The following is a 17,456-nucleotide window of genomic DNA, read 5'->3' as shown; positions in this document are numbered from 1 at the left end:
TCTTATACCTGTGCTGGACAGACGCCACAACACACAATACTCCACACTCATGTTAATCTTGCTTGTATTTCTTTCTTCTGCGGCATAATTATTAATGTTCATCTCTGTGTCTTTTCTGGGTTCCCTGTTTGTCATTTACCTTATTTATTCAGTGTATTTGCTATTTAGCGTGGTGCCTCAGGTCTCCACATTGCGACCAGTTCGTGAGTAATGCTAGGGTTTCTCTCTCTTTCATCAGGGAGACAAAGAAGCCGAACTGGGGCTACCGTTCTCTCCGCTGTGCGACCGCAAATCCACCATGGTGGCCCAGTCTCAGATCGGTCAGTCCTGTGCTTCTGTTTCTACTGTATGACCACAAGTCGACCAATAAATAGGTTATTTACTTCTCTACTGTATGTCCTCAGCCACATAGGAGAGATCCAACCTCAGCCATAAGCTTTAACTGGGTTAATGGTTTCACATTCCTTGTTTCTGCTGTACAACCAATAGTCGACCAGATTTGTGAGCTCAGCCTATAAGAAACATCTCTAGTCTAACATTCACCCAGATCATGTCTACCGCCTGCCTTCGCCATGAGGTGCATTTTCCTTTTTTTGATCTCAAGGGCTCAAAGTTTGTACTTTCAAACCAGCCAAAGCTCTTAATTACTAATTAATCCAGTGCCATTAATCCAAAAAACATTACTGCACTTGTGCTTCAATTATGGGGCAGCTATCTATCACACGGCAGTGCAGGTAGACCCTTTTGAGTTTTTTTGTCAATCTGAAAGAAATGCCTGATAAACGAGGATGAGATGATGGGTGTGTATCAGTATGTGTACTTGTGCCCACTTTACATTATCTTCCATTGCTGAAGACCATTTCCAATATGCAAAAAGAGAAGTACAGAGGATGCTTAAAAATCCCTGGATGTCTTTCTTGTCCCGCCCCAAATATCAAGGATACATCAGTTGCATCCTCACCGAACAAGATCAATCCCATGATTCTTTGCGCCCCAAGTTCGTTTTTGACAGGCAAGTTAGCAAGTACAATTATCGCGTTATTGGTATTAAGAAACGTCCTATAACTTTGTGTCCGTCTCGCCTTGTTGTTAAACGGTTTGCCCTTTAAGAAGGGTAATCACTGAGCTGTTGATTAGCTCATTTGCACGTTGCATCTAAAAAGGTTAAAATGACAGCCGGAATACAAACTATGGCTTCAGAGCTCTGGCGAGGCAGAGGGAAAGGGTTCTGAGCCTCCTGGGTCATCTGTTGTCTCCAGGGTTCATTGACTTCATTGTGGAGCCCACATTCACTGTGTTGACTGACATGACGGAGAAGATTGTGACGCCACTCATCGACGACGCCTCCCGCTCGGGCCTCACGGGCTTCCGGCGCTCTAGGTGAGGACTTCCTGTCATGTGACTTCCTACTTCCTGTCACAAAGTGTCGCTACGCACACCTAATGTAAAGTAATGGAGCCTGGATCATGATGGAGTTCTCCTTCCTTCATTTGATTTGAGTGCCTACCTCACAGTTTCCTAAGCAGCCACAGAAGCTCACATTGCTGGGTCACATTAGCCAGTCATGTCACTGTCATCTACGCCTGATTTTTATCCTTTTTTTTTTTTCATCTCGCCGCCGCTTAAGCGTGGAATCAAGCTAAACGAAGTGATGCACAGAGCAAGCGGTTTAAAATTCCCCCCACAAAATGTTTCCGGGAATGTTCCCGGCAACGTGACACCCATACAAATCCATTGTGTCATTCTGCAGAGATAAGGAGTCATCTAGAATCTGTTGTCATGGCAGCTGTGGACCTGGAGGGGGCAAGTTATTGAGGTCGCAGCCCAAAAGGCTGTAGCTTTGAACCAAACAATGGGACATTTTTAATTTTAATTAAAAATTATAGCTGATCAGAGGCTGTTGGTAACAGCACAAGGTCATCACCCCCGTTCCACCTGACAAAGGCTGCAGCTTCTCATACACACAGAATCTCAAACCACCAACACTCTGCTGTCTCAGATCTTCGACACATATGTACGCCCCATCGCCTCAGGGTCAGCCACATGTATTCCTTTAATATGTAAACAAACATGCACACACATGCAGAGACCCTATCCTGTTATTCTGAATGAACACACTGCTGATACACACACACACTACATTCCAGATGGAGATTACGTGGACTAAACCATCACGCTCAAGCCCACACAGATCTATCCCTTTATATTTCAAGGTCTTCCTCCCTAGTGGAACGGAGATGTGGGATGGCGCAGTCGAGCAGAGCATGAGAAGAGCATCGCAAACACACTGGCTGTCATGCTCTCCCTCACTTCTTCTCAGATGTTTATATTGCACAAGTGTGTGTTTGCTTCTGACTTGCCAGATGTGCGGAGTGTGCGTTTTTCCCAGCAGACGGCTTCTTTCTGTAAACACGGATTATTTTAGGGTTTGTTGGTTCATGTCCCGCTCGACACATGTTCTCTGTGGACTCACAGATAAATACATCATTTCTGCTGGTGGCTCCCACAGCTTTGACTGCTTGTGAGTCCTAAAGCCAACTATACTTTCAGTGCGTCCCTTTCCACTGTGGTTCCAAACCAACTGTGCTGTGGGTTCCAATCCCACTTGTGTTTTACAGTTATGGGTTTCAGTTCCTCCCACGTTTTTCTTGATTCAAATGGTCCAAATCTCCTTTATTTATTTTTTTGTTTTCATAGCTTATCCTGCAGTGTTTCTGAAGGTGTTTTGGTTCCAATCTCATCTCCATCCTAGATCCTTCTGCATTCCTGTCTAGTGTAGCTGGGAAATACACCCATTTAAAGGCAGTGCATTTAGCTCTTCTTTGGCAGAAATCAGTACTGAGTCAGTTTGTTCCAGCTGCCCCCCCCCATTCTGAATGAGCCTCTACCTGTCCTCACCCTTGTAATCATACCCCCCCCCCCTAGTCTGAACAACATCACACAGACAGTTAAGAGCTCAGAGGGCAACTCTGCACTCAGCTGCTCCCTGCTCAGCGTCGACTTCAAGAACTTCAAGGCCACCTGGAACGAGGAGGTCCAGCAGAACCGGGAGAAGTGGAAGGCACAGGCAGCCAAGGGTATGGCACGTGGGCGGGGCATGCCAGCCTTTGTGGGCGTGGCCTAGAATAGCACTGTTATTTCATCTAGAACAACTTACTATCAACTGATTGCCTGCCCTCTGTGACCTGATTTCCCCCCCCCGACCGATTGAAGCACTGGAAATTGAAATTTCTCTAAGTGACAGAATCTGAATCCCAGGGCATATAAATAGGGGCGGGGTCACAGGGGTTCTTGCCCCAGCTAAACACTGATTGGTCCCCTCTCATGTCACTCACTGATCCAATACATATCATTTCCTCATGATAAGGCCACTCTATATGAATTATGGCTGCTCTTATGCCCGCCACATTAAAAAAATCCTAGAATTGGGCCTGTCTGAATCAGATCTGTCCCCGCAGACCTGGAGGAGAAAGCCAGGCGAGAGGCTGAGGAGAAAGCAGCACAGGAGGCCGAGGAGGGGAGTGGCAGCGAGGCACTGGAAGCAGCACAGGCCGAACTGGGCCAGACCAGATCAGAAGAACAGCAGCCACAGGAGGAAGGAAAGGAGAAAAAACCTGCAGGTGATCAGGACCCAGAAGGGGGGAAGGACCCCCCCTTAAAATCAGATCCAGAACAGTCTGGCAGCACCAACGGCCCCGAGAAGAAACAGCCTGTCCAAAACGGTAAGTCTTCTGTTACACCTCACATGCCATCTGCCAAAGCGTTCATACCTTCACAGACCAGCAGGTGGCAGAGTGGTTAAAAAAGGGACATAAAAGGCTGTCAATCTCAGGAGGGCCCCAGCTATTTTACATTGAGTGTCAGAAATCATATCCACGGGTGGGTCAATGTGTATCATTTATAGCTAATTAATTGAGCAAATATAATTTCTTTATATCATACTGAAAAATAAAACCAAAAATGCCTTTTTCTCTGTGACTCCTTGATCAGGAAGTAAAATCTGTATCGTATGTGTAAGCTGCTTTGGATACAGCAATCTGCTCCAAAAGGGACTGTTTGTATTCAGTCTCTCGTATTGGCGCTTCACCTCAGACAGAAGCACGGTGTGATGAAAAGCTTCTGAGTGGCGTCACGGAGCTGCATTTCACACCAAACAACCAGCAATGAGGGGGATACAGGTGCACAAGCCAAAGACAGGCAAAGTCAATACTGGGAATACTGGGCAAATAGCCAAATGCGAAAGCCTAAAGGAAGAACCAGAGAACTAGGAAACTGCATACTTGTTTGCTATATACAGTAAAATCCCATTATAGTGGACTCGCTTATAACAGAATATCATCTATAACGGACGTGGTCCGCTGGTCCTGGCCGTGCGCCTTTAAGAACATGCAGAAAAAGCATCGGATACAGCGGAATCGCATTATAACGAAATTTCGCTTATAACGGACAAACAATTTGGTCCCCAGGGCTGCTTTTAGTTGTTGTTTTGTTCGGCAATAACAGACATGCAGACTCCACCTACAAGGCGCGTGACGTGCCGGTGATATCCAGCTGTAGTTTTGTTCGACTATAACGGACATGCAGGCCCCGCCCACAAGGCGCATGGCATGCCGGTGATATCCAGCTGTAATTTTGTTCGCTATAACGAACATGCAGGCTCCGCCTACAAGGAGCGTGGTGTGCTGGTGATATCCAGCTGTAGTTTTGTTCGCTATAACGGACATGCAGGCTCCACCTACATGGCACGTGGCGTGCTGGTGATATCCAGCTGTAGTTTTGTTCAGCTATAACGGACATGCAGGCTCCGCCTACAAGGTGCATGGCGTGCCGGTGATATCCAGGCCAGATACGTAGTCGGGATTATTAATAGTCACACTGCTGGTCAGGTAAAGTTGGATTACTACATGTACAATATAATAATCTATACCACAAGTGTGTCTGCTGGGGTGTGGCATGAGTAAATGGTGTCCTGTAGTTGTGTTCTGGGCAAACAGTAACTCTGGATATAACGATTTTTCCAGGTCCCTTGAAGTCCGTTATAACGGGATTTTACTGTAGTAGGTGAAATATAGTATGCGAAGTGAGCAGAACATCCCAGTCCTCAGTATGGATGAGACAGTAGGTGAATGGTACCCGGATGACATACTACATTCTGCGAAATTTAGAAGTGTGCAAACGATAGGTACTACACTGTCCCACAAGATCACAGGAGCTGCAACCAGACACGAAGAATGTCACTCACTAAGAATTTTTTTCAAGATGGAGGAGGAAATGCAAGATATTTAGAAATATGTAGAAAACAATACCCAGTTACATAAGTTGACTTGAATATGTACTTTTTTTTCATTGATAATTTTCAACAGTTTTTAACTTTTCATGGGAATCAAGCTACGTCATTGGGAAACATCCAGATTAGGTAATATGCAAGATGGTGCACGTGCGACACACACAGTGTAACACAATATAAAGCAGAAGACACATCAAACAATATAATGCATATACAACAGTGTAACAAAAAGGACAAAGCAATGAGATAAGAGAATGATGCCCGTTGGTATCTCATTGGAGGGACATGGGAAGGAAATCAAAGACAATGCAGCACAAATATTTTAAGTGATTATAATATAAACTTTATATAAAGTATAAAGTAAAAGCTACATTACCCCCCACCCTGAGGACTGCGGGGGAATATAAATTTTATCTGAACTTCCACATGTTATTATTTGCTCATTTTTAAATTTGCTTATTCAGCCTGATTCTCAAAGCATAACTTAGCTTCTCATCTGTTTTGCGCCTTTTTTCTGGCGGTGTTGGTCTGTCGCCCCCTGCTGGCTAGTTTGTACGACGGCTAGATAAACATCCCCAGGGAATAATGTTTCCTCAATGACATTAACCCCTTCACATTCTGGTCTGAGTTCCATTCCGCTTTCAATTCACTGACCCTGGAACAAAAAGAACACTTAAAAGGATTAAACAATTAACCAAGTTAAAGTACTTAAGTACTTTTTACATCTAAAGCTGTAAATGGTGCATGGCAAAATTGCACATTTTATGAAAATGGTCTTAAGGCAAGAAAGCATTGAAAAGGCACTAATGGCTGCAGTATGTTATCATTCCAGAATAATCTTCTTACGCCATGCTGCTTTGAATGTGATATCGGGCCATCATTTACTTTTTAATTTCCCTTTAGGATTCCTAAGTAGAATGTGGATTTTTCTTTTTGAGTTCCTCGATTTAAAACATATTACCGCAGGTCACTGTTTGTGAGCTCCGGGCCTGAGGTCTTGCGTCGGACTCATTTTTCATGATGGGGCTGTTAAACACTGTCAAACATGTGACACAATGGTGTTACGGTGAACTGCAGACACACTCATTGCACCTTTTCACTCGACACTCCAGAATCTCGTCCGGGCTCATTCTCTGCGGGAGACGTTTCTCGTCACCTGAACTGGCCGTCCATCAGCATGGTGTTTTGTGTGATGGTGTTTTGTTTCGTTTTGTTCATCTCCCTGTTTGTTTGGTTCGGTTCTGGCCTGCAGGAGGGCCCTGACCTGGTCTCTCTCCGCTTTCGTTTAATTCACGTTACAGGAGAAGCGCCCAGAGGGAGCGACTCGCCCGAAAGTGATGAGACAAAGAGCCCCAGTGGTAATCTATGTTTCTGTTTCCAGAACTGCACCACCTCCAACCACCACAGCCAGACAAACTGGGAAAAGACCAGACAATTGATCCAAGCTCACAAAAGTGTATCTAACAGAAAGTAAATAGAAAATAGAAAGATGTGTGTCGCATGATCCAGTATTGCTAAAGCCACACAGTATTATTATTATTGCATTATTTCTTTATCTTTCAGCTATACTAAATCCTTCCTCTACAACCAGTATTTCCCTGAGACCTGGACCTTGCCACGATCTATTTATTTGAGACATTAGTTTCTTTGAAGTAGTACTAACTCATAAAACAACATTCAGTATGTTTAGCTGAAAGTTCAATCCATGGAGTGTGTGTGTTGTATCAACTGAACGGCAATCTTTGTAGACAGCTAAAAAAGATATTTCCTCGGGTAGTTCCTCAGGACCCCTGGGAAATTTATTTTTGTCAGGGAAAGTAGTGCCCTATACACATAGATGCAGTGTGATGCTGTATAGTTTAAGCAGCTAAAATTAAGCTGAGGTGGATAACAGGATGTACTTAAATGTACTTAAAATCTTAGCTTGAAACCTGGATGTTTTCTATTTTCAGTGCAGCACATGCTTCTAGTAACAGTGCTTTTAATTAAACCTGCATCCCACATTCCATGTTCCCTTGGGCTACATGATTAGCTTTAGCCTTTTTACATATTTAAATCATTTTGAATAATTAACTTTTTATCCAATACACATTTTGCTTTTTCTTTTGTCCACACACGTCCTATTGATTCTAAAGTTAATTAAATTAATGATTTTTTAAGCTCAGCACGACAGAACCTGCATACACGAGGAAACTGATTGCAAGCAAAAAGTTTTAGCGTATTTAATTACCGTTTAAAATGCATAAAATCCAAGACATGAGTTTTATTAAAACAACAGTGATAAATTATATAGACATTTGTGCAATAGTGCAGTGAAACATGAAATTGTTTGAAAACGAGGGATACTTGGGTTTATTGTATCAGTGGATTGCAAAACACACAAACAGACACACACACACACACACACACACACACACAAACAAACAACATACAGTCCGCGCACAGTATTCACATCTTTGTCTAATCTTAACTATGACAACCGTAACACCTACCCAGCCCGTACCTGAGCCATAAGTGGCCAAAAATACAAGACTTTTGGCATTTTTAATCATTTGATTACATTAACAGATTTTTTATAAAATTAATCTGAGGGATTGTCATGGGGACCTGAAAAATGTGAAAAGTTACAGGTTTTTAATCACATTGTGGGGAAATCTGGTGCCCACGATGTAATAATTTACAAAAATGCACCTGCACACGCACATACAGACAGACGCACGCTGCTCCATACAGACATCCAAAGCAGGCCTCCTGGATCACCCGGGTCCTAAAGGTGCCATATTTCTTCCCCACAGGTCCTGAGGAGGAGACGAAGCCTACCCAGCGCTGCCACCCTGCTACGCTGGCAGCTTTAGCCTCTGCAGCTCGCCCAGTTTAAATAATTCGCCACCTGAGTTTATTTCCAAGACTAGATACCCAGGATGAGCCATGGCTCCAGATTGCTCCCCCTAGTGGACACACTATTTTTTCTACCATGCTCTTTTTTTTCTTTTTTTAATTGTGTGTTCTAGGGTGGGGTAGAGCAGTGCAGCAGTGGGAGGTGCCATATATTTTTCTCCTTTCCATACTGACTCCCAAACATGAGCTACGCAAGCCCGCCCACTTTTAAAAAGGGGAGTGGCCTGGGCATGAGTGGGACATTGGCACGCTTTGAAAGAGACTCTTTCCTATTTTATTTGCTAAATTATTTATATTATAAGTACTGCTGTTTGCCAATAATGGGCACCGGGTTGGGCGCTGGGATCCAGGGGCCATCACACCCATTGCATTATGGGTGCAGAGAGTTAAGGCCCACCCCAAAGGAATGGAGCATAGATGACGGTTAAGCAGCCGTTTCCATGGAGATAGAGAGAGTCACGACAGGGTGGGAGCTCAGGTCATGTGCTTTTGTTTGTTGTCCTTCTGTAATCGTTATCTTTGTTAAGTTGTTCATACTCGTGCAAATACTGTTCAGTTCTAACACCGTTTGTCACACCAGAAATCCGACTGAAGAATTAATCTCAAAGGCACAGGTGGAGTCTAACTTTCTGATTTGTTTTTCCTAAATTCGGATGAAAAAGCAATCGAGCGATAAGCTTAACGCAGGGCAATTCACCCCAAAGAGTTGGCTTCAGAATGTTAGAGTGGTTTTCATGCAGCTTTTGGGTGGGATACAGGATTATACTGTGATTGAGTCAGCCTTTAACATAATCAGAGCTTGATATGTATCTCATATATAAATAATACATTTCCAAATAATGTCAAAGAACCTTGAGTCTCTCACTGATGATAATGATCCATCCATCTTCTGTAACCGCTTGTTCTATTCAGTGTCATGGGGGTCCAGAGTCTATGAACACAAAGCAGGGAATAACCCAGGATCTGATGGAAACCCCACAAGAACATGAGGAGAACATGCAAGGTCCACATGCAGGGCCATGGTAGAGACTCAAACCCAGCTCCCAGGGCTGTCAGCCAGGAATGCTAACCACTGCAGCACCATGGCACCCCATGATGATCGTGATCATTTTGGACTAATGCTACACTACAAGAGCATCATGGGAACTGAAGTCAATCATCAGAATGTTCCGCCTCATAATTTACATGGGGATAATCTTTAAGTGTACAGATCTAGCTAGACTCGTGACAGAGGATAGAAATGTCATCCTAGCTTGGTTTTCAACAGCACGGCCGAAAAACCCTATTAAAGGATTGAGATATCAGAATTAGACTCTTGTAGGATGAATCTAGGGATATACATGTTTGTTGCCTTTTCTAAATAATACAACAGTGTTTACAGACACTCTTTGGGCTCAGTAGTGGAACCTGACCTGTGATTTTGACATTATTACCTTCACATTACCCATATCACCTTAACCGCTATCCCACCACCCAATTGCCTTGAGCGCTTCATAACGGGCAGCCCCCCCCCCCACCTTCACTCGCTGGGTGCACTCCTTCCTTACTGTGACAGTCTCTGCAATTGGCTCATCCGTTTTCCCGTCGGTACACGTAAACGTTCCGCTCCGCGTGAGGAACAAGCCATCGCAGTTTATAAAACCTGTACATATTTGTAACGTTGGGGAAATTGGCAGAAAACATGAGCCATGACCTCTTTTAATGGGTTTTCTATGCTCCTCAACTTCCAACTGCTGTTGATGTGAGTCTACTGTGGTAATTCTCCCGTATCACGGCTTCATTTTCCCATGGCTGGATGCTGCAGCTCAGCTCCTCATCTGCTGCAGGCCAACACACTTCAATTTTTATCAGTACTTGGGTTTCTGGCCCAGGTGAGTGCAGGGTGGAGCAGAAGTGTGCACGTCCCATCTGCTTTGAGGCCTATAGTCACTTGTCCAGATCACTAGATTTCCCTCATTAGATATATTGTGCTCTTTCTCCTGTGTAACATGCTAAATTTACAATTTATCTCATCATCACAATGTAACTACACATCTCAAATTACATAACACTGTCATAACAGCACCAGTTGGAGCTCTTGGGATGTGAACCTACAGCCATTTGGATCCAGATCCCTTAACCACATTCCCACCTTGCCCAAAAGGTGATAAAGTCTAGTAGAGTGTCTGATAACTGGTAATGAAAATAACGTACGGATGGATTTATACCCTAATGAACTTAAGACCTTCCCATGTCCTGGATTTCTGTCAGGGCCACTCGTAATTGTACGTGTGCATCGTGTATTTAGCTACAGGCCTCATTAGCGAAACAGCATAAATGAAACGTGTTAGCTTGAACCTTTATGTACGACATGAGTGTCGTCCCTGCCAGCATTATTCTCTGTTGAGAGTGCCTATAATCACCAGGTCTTTGACGTCTATAACGTTTTCATTTAAATGTGGACGTTTTCCTATACGCAGTCATATTTGAACGGGATTTGGACGTGTATGCAATAGGGCCGATAACACAGCGCATAGTAACAGAGTGGCAGAGATGTATAATTAGACTCAGCTTAGCTTCCACCTTCACATCGCCGGTGCCTACTTTATCCTAATACTGTGCTGCATTTTAATTGCAATACCCCCAAAGTGGCCCATTTGCGTTAATATATGCGTGAGAGTTGCTTTTTCCTGCGTCTGCGGTGGCGGGGGATCATACTGTTGAAAATGTTAGTGCCGTAGGATGAAGTGAGACATAATTGCACAGTGTCACTCCACATAGTTGTATTTTCCCTTTTAAACAGCAGTATATATTAAAATCCAATAGGCATATGTATTTACTTTGTAAGGCTACATTATTGAAACTTTAACAGATGACCGCATTAAAGCATTATTTCAGATTGTAACAGTATTATAATCCGCATAGTATGGACAGCAGTAGTAGACTTATCGAACTCATTATTCATCACAGTTAATAAAAAAAACAGTGATTGTTTGCCAAGAAACATGACCCGCGTAATAGCTGTCCATTCTATGATCACTGAGTTCAATAAACATATAAATTCGGAATGAAATTAAATATGATGTTAAAGTGTTTGAGATAGACTCTAGATATGACATACAGTTGCATTAAATGCCAATAGTTAAAATATTTTAAATGAGTGGCGTCTAAAACGGATTTACCCGAGGGATGTTTTTGATTAACAGAAGTTAAACCATCCTTAATTTTATCACTGAAGCGTTTTAGCGTTAACGCTAGTGACATCTAGTGGACATAAGCTATGGTCATTCAAATGCCATTTAAAAAATGTGTGCAGTACTGGAACCGTTTAAAACCCAGCATTGGCAATCGTGAGTGCTTATATTCAGCCCCAAAATTAGGGTTATCTGTTCAATTAAGATGAAAAATCATTTAGAAAAGACGCCATACATGCAGATTTACCTACAACCAGAACTTTGAAGGTCTGCGTGGTCGAGTGTTCTGTGTGCCGAGTTTAAAAACATCAAGCTGCGGGTCATAAGCCCCCATTTTCAACTTCTTCGCCACCTCGTGTATTTTAAAACCAGCTTGCTTCCTGTGTCCCCAGTTAGTGTCACTTGGATTGTAATATCACTCGGTTTTGGTTGATGTTTTCCCAGTCATACTTCGAATTTCATCTGATAGTAATGATGTGTGATTTGAGAGAAGCCTTTTATTAGGTGGGCATGTGTCCTCTTTGCCCCTCTCTGTACAAAAGTCATATTTCGGTTGTCAGCTATTAGCCGTTTGCAATGCGTAGGTCGGCACGCCTAGAGCAAGATCACAGAGCCAGATAAGGCTGGTTTTTCGTGGTAAATAGCGCCGCCTATTGTTTAGGACCCGCAACTCATCACTACGCTGTTCACGCGATCGTGTCCATAGGTTTTTGAAATAAGGCTTTTGCACTTCCTTAGCTTGACAAATAACCTCCTGTAAAAGCGTGGGGATTGTTTTATGTTTTTTTTTCATATTTGGAGACACGTCTTATGCATCTCTGTGAAGAATCTCCATTGTGTAAAATGTTGACCATCACTTTAAATCATTTTAATGGTGTCATTATTTGTTTTATCGTTTCAAGTCGGGAAAAAAAACACTTATACTGTTAATCATAAACCAAGAAAAATAAAACTGTGCTGACCATGTGGTCATGGTTGTTACGATGTTCATATTTTGTTGCTGCATTGCCGTGACAATAAATCTGAATTCAAAGGGCTCAGATCACGTCTCTGTGTCCTTATCGACTTAAGCTGCAGTGCGTAGGAAGTGGGGGAGGGGGCTGGGACTTAACGGGGCTCAGAATTTTATGGATGAAAATTACTTAATATCATTGTATCCAAAACAACTTACATGGATAGTTGTTTCTCAAACTTTTAGATTAACTCAGCACAGCTTGTTGGGTCCCTCCAAAAACATTCTGGACTGGGTCAGCTGTTCAAACCCAGGTGTGAGGACTCTTCAGCCAGTCTATCCTCTAATTAGTCATCTAATTAGGGAGTTGCAGCGAAAACCCGCACACACAGCCGCCCTTTGCGGATAAGATTGCCCACCCCTGTTCTAGACATCAAGAACATACTCATGGTTAGGACAAGCAAGAGCTGGAATGTTTTTATCGGAGTCCTGTACCCATGTGTTGTATAAGCATTTCCTCCGTGTTTCTATACAGCAATATAACCAGCCACACGCCCCCTGTCTTCCAGACTTACCCCAGAAGTACAACATGATCCGCTACTGTAAGAGACCCAGCTACTGCGCCAGGTCACACCTGCCATCCAGCGAAAAAGCACGTGAGGGCCGACCCGGTGACGCTAGGATCAAGGCCAGGCAGCTCCAGAGCATCTCCTTGCGCCACAGGAAGTGATGTCACAGGAAGTCATATTTGAGCGTCATCTAAATGACCTGTTATAACTATCATTCTTTTTATTTCCCCCATCAGAGATGTCAGTAAGATGCTGCTGTGTAGAGAGAGCTACAGTGGATATAAAAACTTGCACACCCCTGTTAAAATGCCAGATTTTTGTGGTGCAAAGCAAATGAGACCATAATGAACCATTTCATAACTTTACCCACCTTTAATGTGCCCTAGAACCTGCACAATTCAATTGAAAAACAAACAAATCTGTTAAGGAGAAAATAAAATAAAAATTAAGAAAACAAATAAAAAAATAACACGTACAATAAGCTGATTGGATAAGTGACAAACTAATACTTTATTGAAGCACCTTTTCATTTAAATACAGCATTCAGTCTTTTTGGGTTCACACCTGCAACCAAGTGACTGATTAATAAATGAAGTTCAACTGACATTTACTCAGTTGCATCCTACAGCAAAAGCCATGGTTCACATAGAGCTTACAAAGCATCAAAGGGATCTCATTGCTGAAAGGTATCAGTCAGTAGAAGGGTACAAAAAAATTCCATGACATTAGATATACCATAGAAATCGGTAAGAAGTGGAGAAAATATTGGACAACAGTGACATTACGGAGAACTGGACGTTGCCCCAAATTGATGGTCATTGTTTAATAAAACCAAGGTTAAACTTTTTGGACACAATACTGAACGGTATGTTTTGGTGCCAAAACAACACTGCGCATCACCAAAAGAACATCATACCCACACTGATGCACAGTGGCGGGAGAATCATCCTTTGGGGTTGTTTTATTTCAGCAGGAAATACTCATGGTGGAGGGAATTATGAATAGTTCCAAATACCAGTCAGTTTTGGCCCAAATCCTTCAGGTGTCTGCTAGAAAGCTTACGACAAAGAGGAATTCCACCTTTCAACACAACAATGATCCCAAGCATACATCCTAATCAACAAAAGGATGGCTTCACCAGAATAAAATTAAAGCTTTGGAATGAGCCAGCCAGAGCCCAGACCTAAATACAACTGAAAATCTGTGGGGTGACCTGAAGGGGGCAGTGCACAAGAGATGCCGTCGCAATCTGACAGATTTTTCCAAGGAAGAGTGGGCAAAGTCAAGATGTAGCATGCTGATCGACTGCTACCCAAAAAGACTGAATGCTGTAATTAAATCAAAAGGTGCTTTAACACAATATTAATTGAGGGGTGTGCACACTTATCCAACTGAGCTATATTTTTTTATATTTTGTATACTTTATCCCCCTAATAGATTTGTTTATTTTTCAATTGAATTGTGCAGGTTCTAGGTCACATTAAAGGTGGAAAAAGTTTTGAAATAATTTATTACATTTTAACAGCGGTGTGTACACTTTTTATATCCACTGTAAATGAATGAGACTAAATGGTGCTTAATGACTTAATTTGTAAAAAATATTCGAATAAAGGATGCATTCACTGATATAGCAGTAAAGACTGTAAAACGCTGATCGGCTCACATAAGTAAAATACTTCTCTGTCCTGAGATTTATGTCCTGCAAACTCTACAGCTACAGTTAAAACAGTTGCTAACTTCTGCTTATGGATATTATATGATATTATATGAAACATTAATGAACCTTTAAGGACACTGTCCTCTCAGACTGTAACACAAAGCCCTGATACATCCCTGCATATTTGTTATGCCGTGAAGCCCTAACATGTTGAATCGATGATGTTAGTGGAGACGCTCTGATAACCAGGCACTTTGTGCACTTGCTAGGTTTGGGCCCCACAGGGACTTATGGGTATTTTATTGGCACAGAGTCATTCCCTGGCATGGTTATCTTAGGCAAGGAACAGTGCTTCCGACACAAAATGATGACATCACCGCATTACCATAAAAACACACCTCGCCATTCTGAAACACCCATCTTTTTGCTGTGTCCATTTTTTGCATTGTATGTTCATTCTGCATTGCTATTTTTCCCATTCAGGACATGCATTGGCAGTAAAGAGTTTGTAGCATACATGCAGAGGAGGCTTATATTCACCCATCGTTAAATAATCATCTTCCACCAAAAGTAATGCGATTAGTGTATAACTACTTTGATGTGAAAGAGTTCTGTGTAACTGTGCAGCATATGGGATATACATGCTGTAAACAATTTAAAACCTTCTTTCAGACCGGTCTTGATTACTGGTGGCAGTTTCTATAAAGGCGTGAGTGTCTGAGGCTACTGCATTTCCCTGGGGTTTCAGCAAATACAGCTCTGGAGAACATTAAGGGACTACAGCACGGTTTTTAGTTGCAGTCATTTCTCAATTTATGAATGTTCTTCTGTGAACGATGTTCTCTGATTCTCATTAATGAAGGGCTTCTTCCTTGCTCTATGGGACGTCAGTCCTGCTTTTTGGAGCCTGATACAAACTGCTGTACTGTAGCAGTGCTCTTCACACCTGCACTTAATGTCATCCTCAGATTCCCGAGAAACTGCTGGATAAGTTGACAGTCATCTCTGACATTAGAAAATCGCTTCCGCCCTTTACCTGGCTGGTTTCAAGTCGTTCCCAGTGTCTCCTGCTTCACCCTGTGCTTGTTACTGCTGTCTTAGAAACTTTGAGCCTGGAAGCAGCCTGCGGTGAGGTGCAGCCTTCTGCCAGCAGAACCAGGATTAAACCAGGATTTAACTCTTATTTAACTCTCATAAAATTGACCCCAAATGCACATGTCAGGTGACTTCTCATAGTAACATAATTATTATAGGATCATGAAAGAGTTAAGAATGCAGATTCTTAAATATGGAGTGGTCTCAATTTTTTCCAAAGCTTTATATGAATGGCATGATACTGCTGAAACTGATGGATGCATGACTGGTAGATGAAAATTAAAAACCTTATGAACAAACTTATGCGGAATTTCCTATTTATTCCCAGCTTCTCACAATCATGGGACAGAATTAGAAAGTAATACACACATTTTCAGGCTGTTTCCTCTCTGATAGTTCTGAGTCCTTAGCAACCAGCCTGACAGCAGTGGGGCAGTCGACCACAAAGATACATATATGACACAAAAATGAGCGAATCATGACCGAACGCTATGGCCAAGAAGAAAGGACTGGCTGATTGTGAGCTTAAATAGGCTGATTGATTGAAGACAGGCATGATTAGTAACTGAGTGACGCAGCCTGATGGTGGGTGTGTCCATGGAGGGGGGGAGGCAGCAGATAATCTGTGAAGTGGAATCTTGACTGGATGTGACATTAAAACTCATACAGTAGTGAAATATAATCAATTGCAGTTTACTCAAATACTATTGTACTATAATCTTACTTTTTGTACATTTTATTTATTTAGCTAATGCTTTTTTCCAAAATGATTCACAATTTTTTTTCTTGTGAAAACAGGGTCAGCCAGTCCCTGGAGTAATTGGGAGTTAAGAGGACTGCTCAGGGCCCCAATGGCGAAATCACTCCGCCAACCCTGGGTTTGGATCTCATACATTGTAAGCTCGCTTATTCTGATCTAATTTATGCAGTTTTTAGGTAGCCAGACTGAGCATCGTGGTCTAAATGTGCCATCGTCACTCGGGGCTGTGATGTCCGTGGGCGAGTGACAGACCTCAGCTGGCCGAGAGGAGGGGAGGATTTGGGGTCTGGAGTGTAAAGACTGACACGTACCCGGGAGGAGAAGTGTGGTGAGTGTGGCTAGACCGGACATTCTGTCAGAGGCGGTTGTCACGACAACACATCTCGCTCTCCGCGCGAGTGTTTCAGTGGGTCCTCTGAACTACTTCAACTGGTGGCCTATTTCAGCGCTTAGATTCAGGAGGAACTGCAGCAGGGTGCAAGTGTAAGTCTCTAAAACCTCTATAAACATACTGAAATGAAGGCTGATGCAGGATTTGCAGGCCCGTCAGCAGCCCTGTGGGCTGGTCGCTGAGTGGGTGGCGGTGACAAACAGAGAGCCCACTGAGAGATTTCCCAGAGATTATTTCCCTCCGATATTTATTATGTAAAACATTTTTTTGTTCAAGTGCTTTCCCAGTATAACCATGTATTTCCATGCAGGAAAAAGGGAAAACGATAGAGAAGTACATGTGACATTAAAATTAATCATTATACAAACCGCACCCATAAATGGATCCCCAGGGGGGTCCCGGTACCCCCTGTCCTCATCCACATGACCTATGCATGTGTAGGCCTGAGTGTTGATCACACAGCACCCTCCATCCGTTTGGTGAGCACTCCTATCAGATGACGGTGAGGAAAACCAACAGAAATCGGGGCCTTTGAATTCAGAGCAAGATATGCTCCATTCTGGGTGGCCTCTCCATCAGCAACCCCAGTTGTGTCTCATTCAATGCATAAAAGCAGCAATGGGAATCTGGTCCGGCCCAAAGCATAAGCGAACTATGCAGTTGCTTAGGGCCCA

At 42.9% G+C, this 17,456-nt stretch overlaps 1 protein-coding gene across 6 annotated transcripts in view; it reads left to right on the top strand.

The window, feature by feature from the left end:
- Positions 1-15,930, top strand: part of pde1ca (phosphodiesterase 1C, calmodulin-dependent a) — an 85,320-nt gene extending 69,390 nt beyond the window's left edge. For 4 of the 6 annotated variants that reach the window (XM_049010484.1, XM_049010489.1, XM_049010488.1 and 1 more), the window contains 6 exons: positions 239-320; positions 1,260-1,380; positions 2,926-3,077; positions 3,459-3,722; positions 6,589-6,645; positions 12,880-15,930. In XM_049010484.1, coding sequence (XP_048866441.1) covers positions 239-320; positions 1,260-1,380; positions 2,926-3,077; positions 3,459-3,722; positions 6,589-6,645; positions 12,880-13,040 — 837 coding nt within the window. In that variant the 3' untranslated portion in view covers positions 13,041-15,930. Of the gene's footprint in view, positions 1-238; positions 321-1,259; positions 1,381-2,925; positions 3,078-3,458; positions 3,723-6,588; positions 6,646-8,082; positions 9,493-12,879 lie in introns of those variants that run through there. The other 2 variants (XM_049010486.1, XM_049010485.1) reach the window with 2 other exon arrangements.
- Positions 15,931-17,456: the final 1,526 nt, after the last annotated feature.

This window comes from Brienomyrus brachyistius, chromosome 4 (genome assembly GCF_023856365.1).
Source record: "Brienomyrus brachyistius isolate T26 chromosome 4, BBRACH_0.4, whole genome shotgun sequence".
NCBI lineage: Eukaryota > Metazoa > Chordata > Actinopteri > Osteoglossiformes > Mormyridae > Brienomyrus > Brienomyrus brachyistius.
This window is presented reverse-complemented; position numbering and strand designations above follow the sequence as displayed.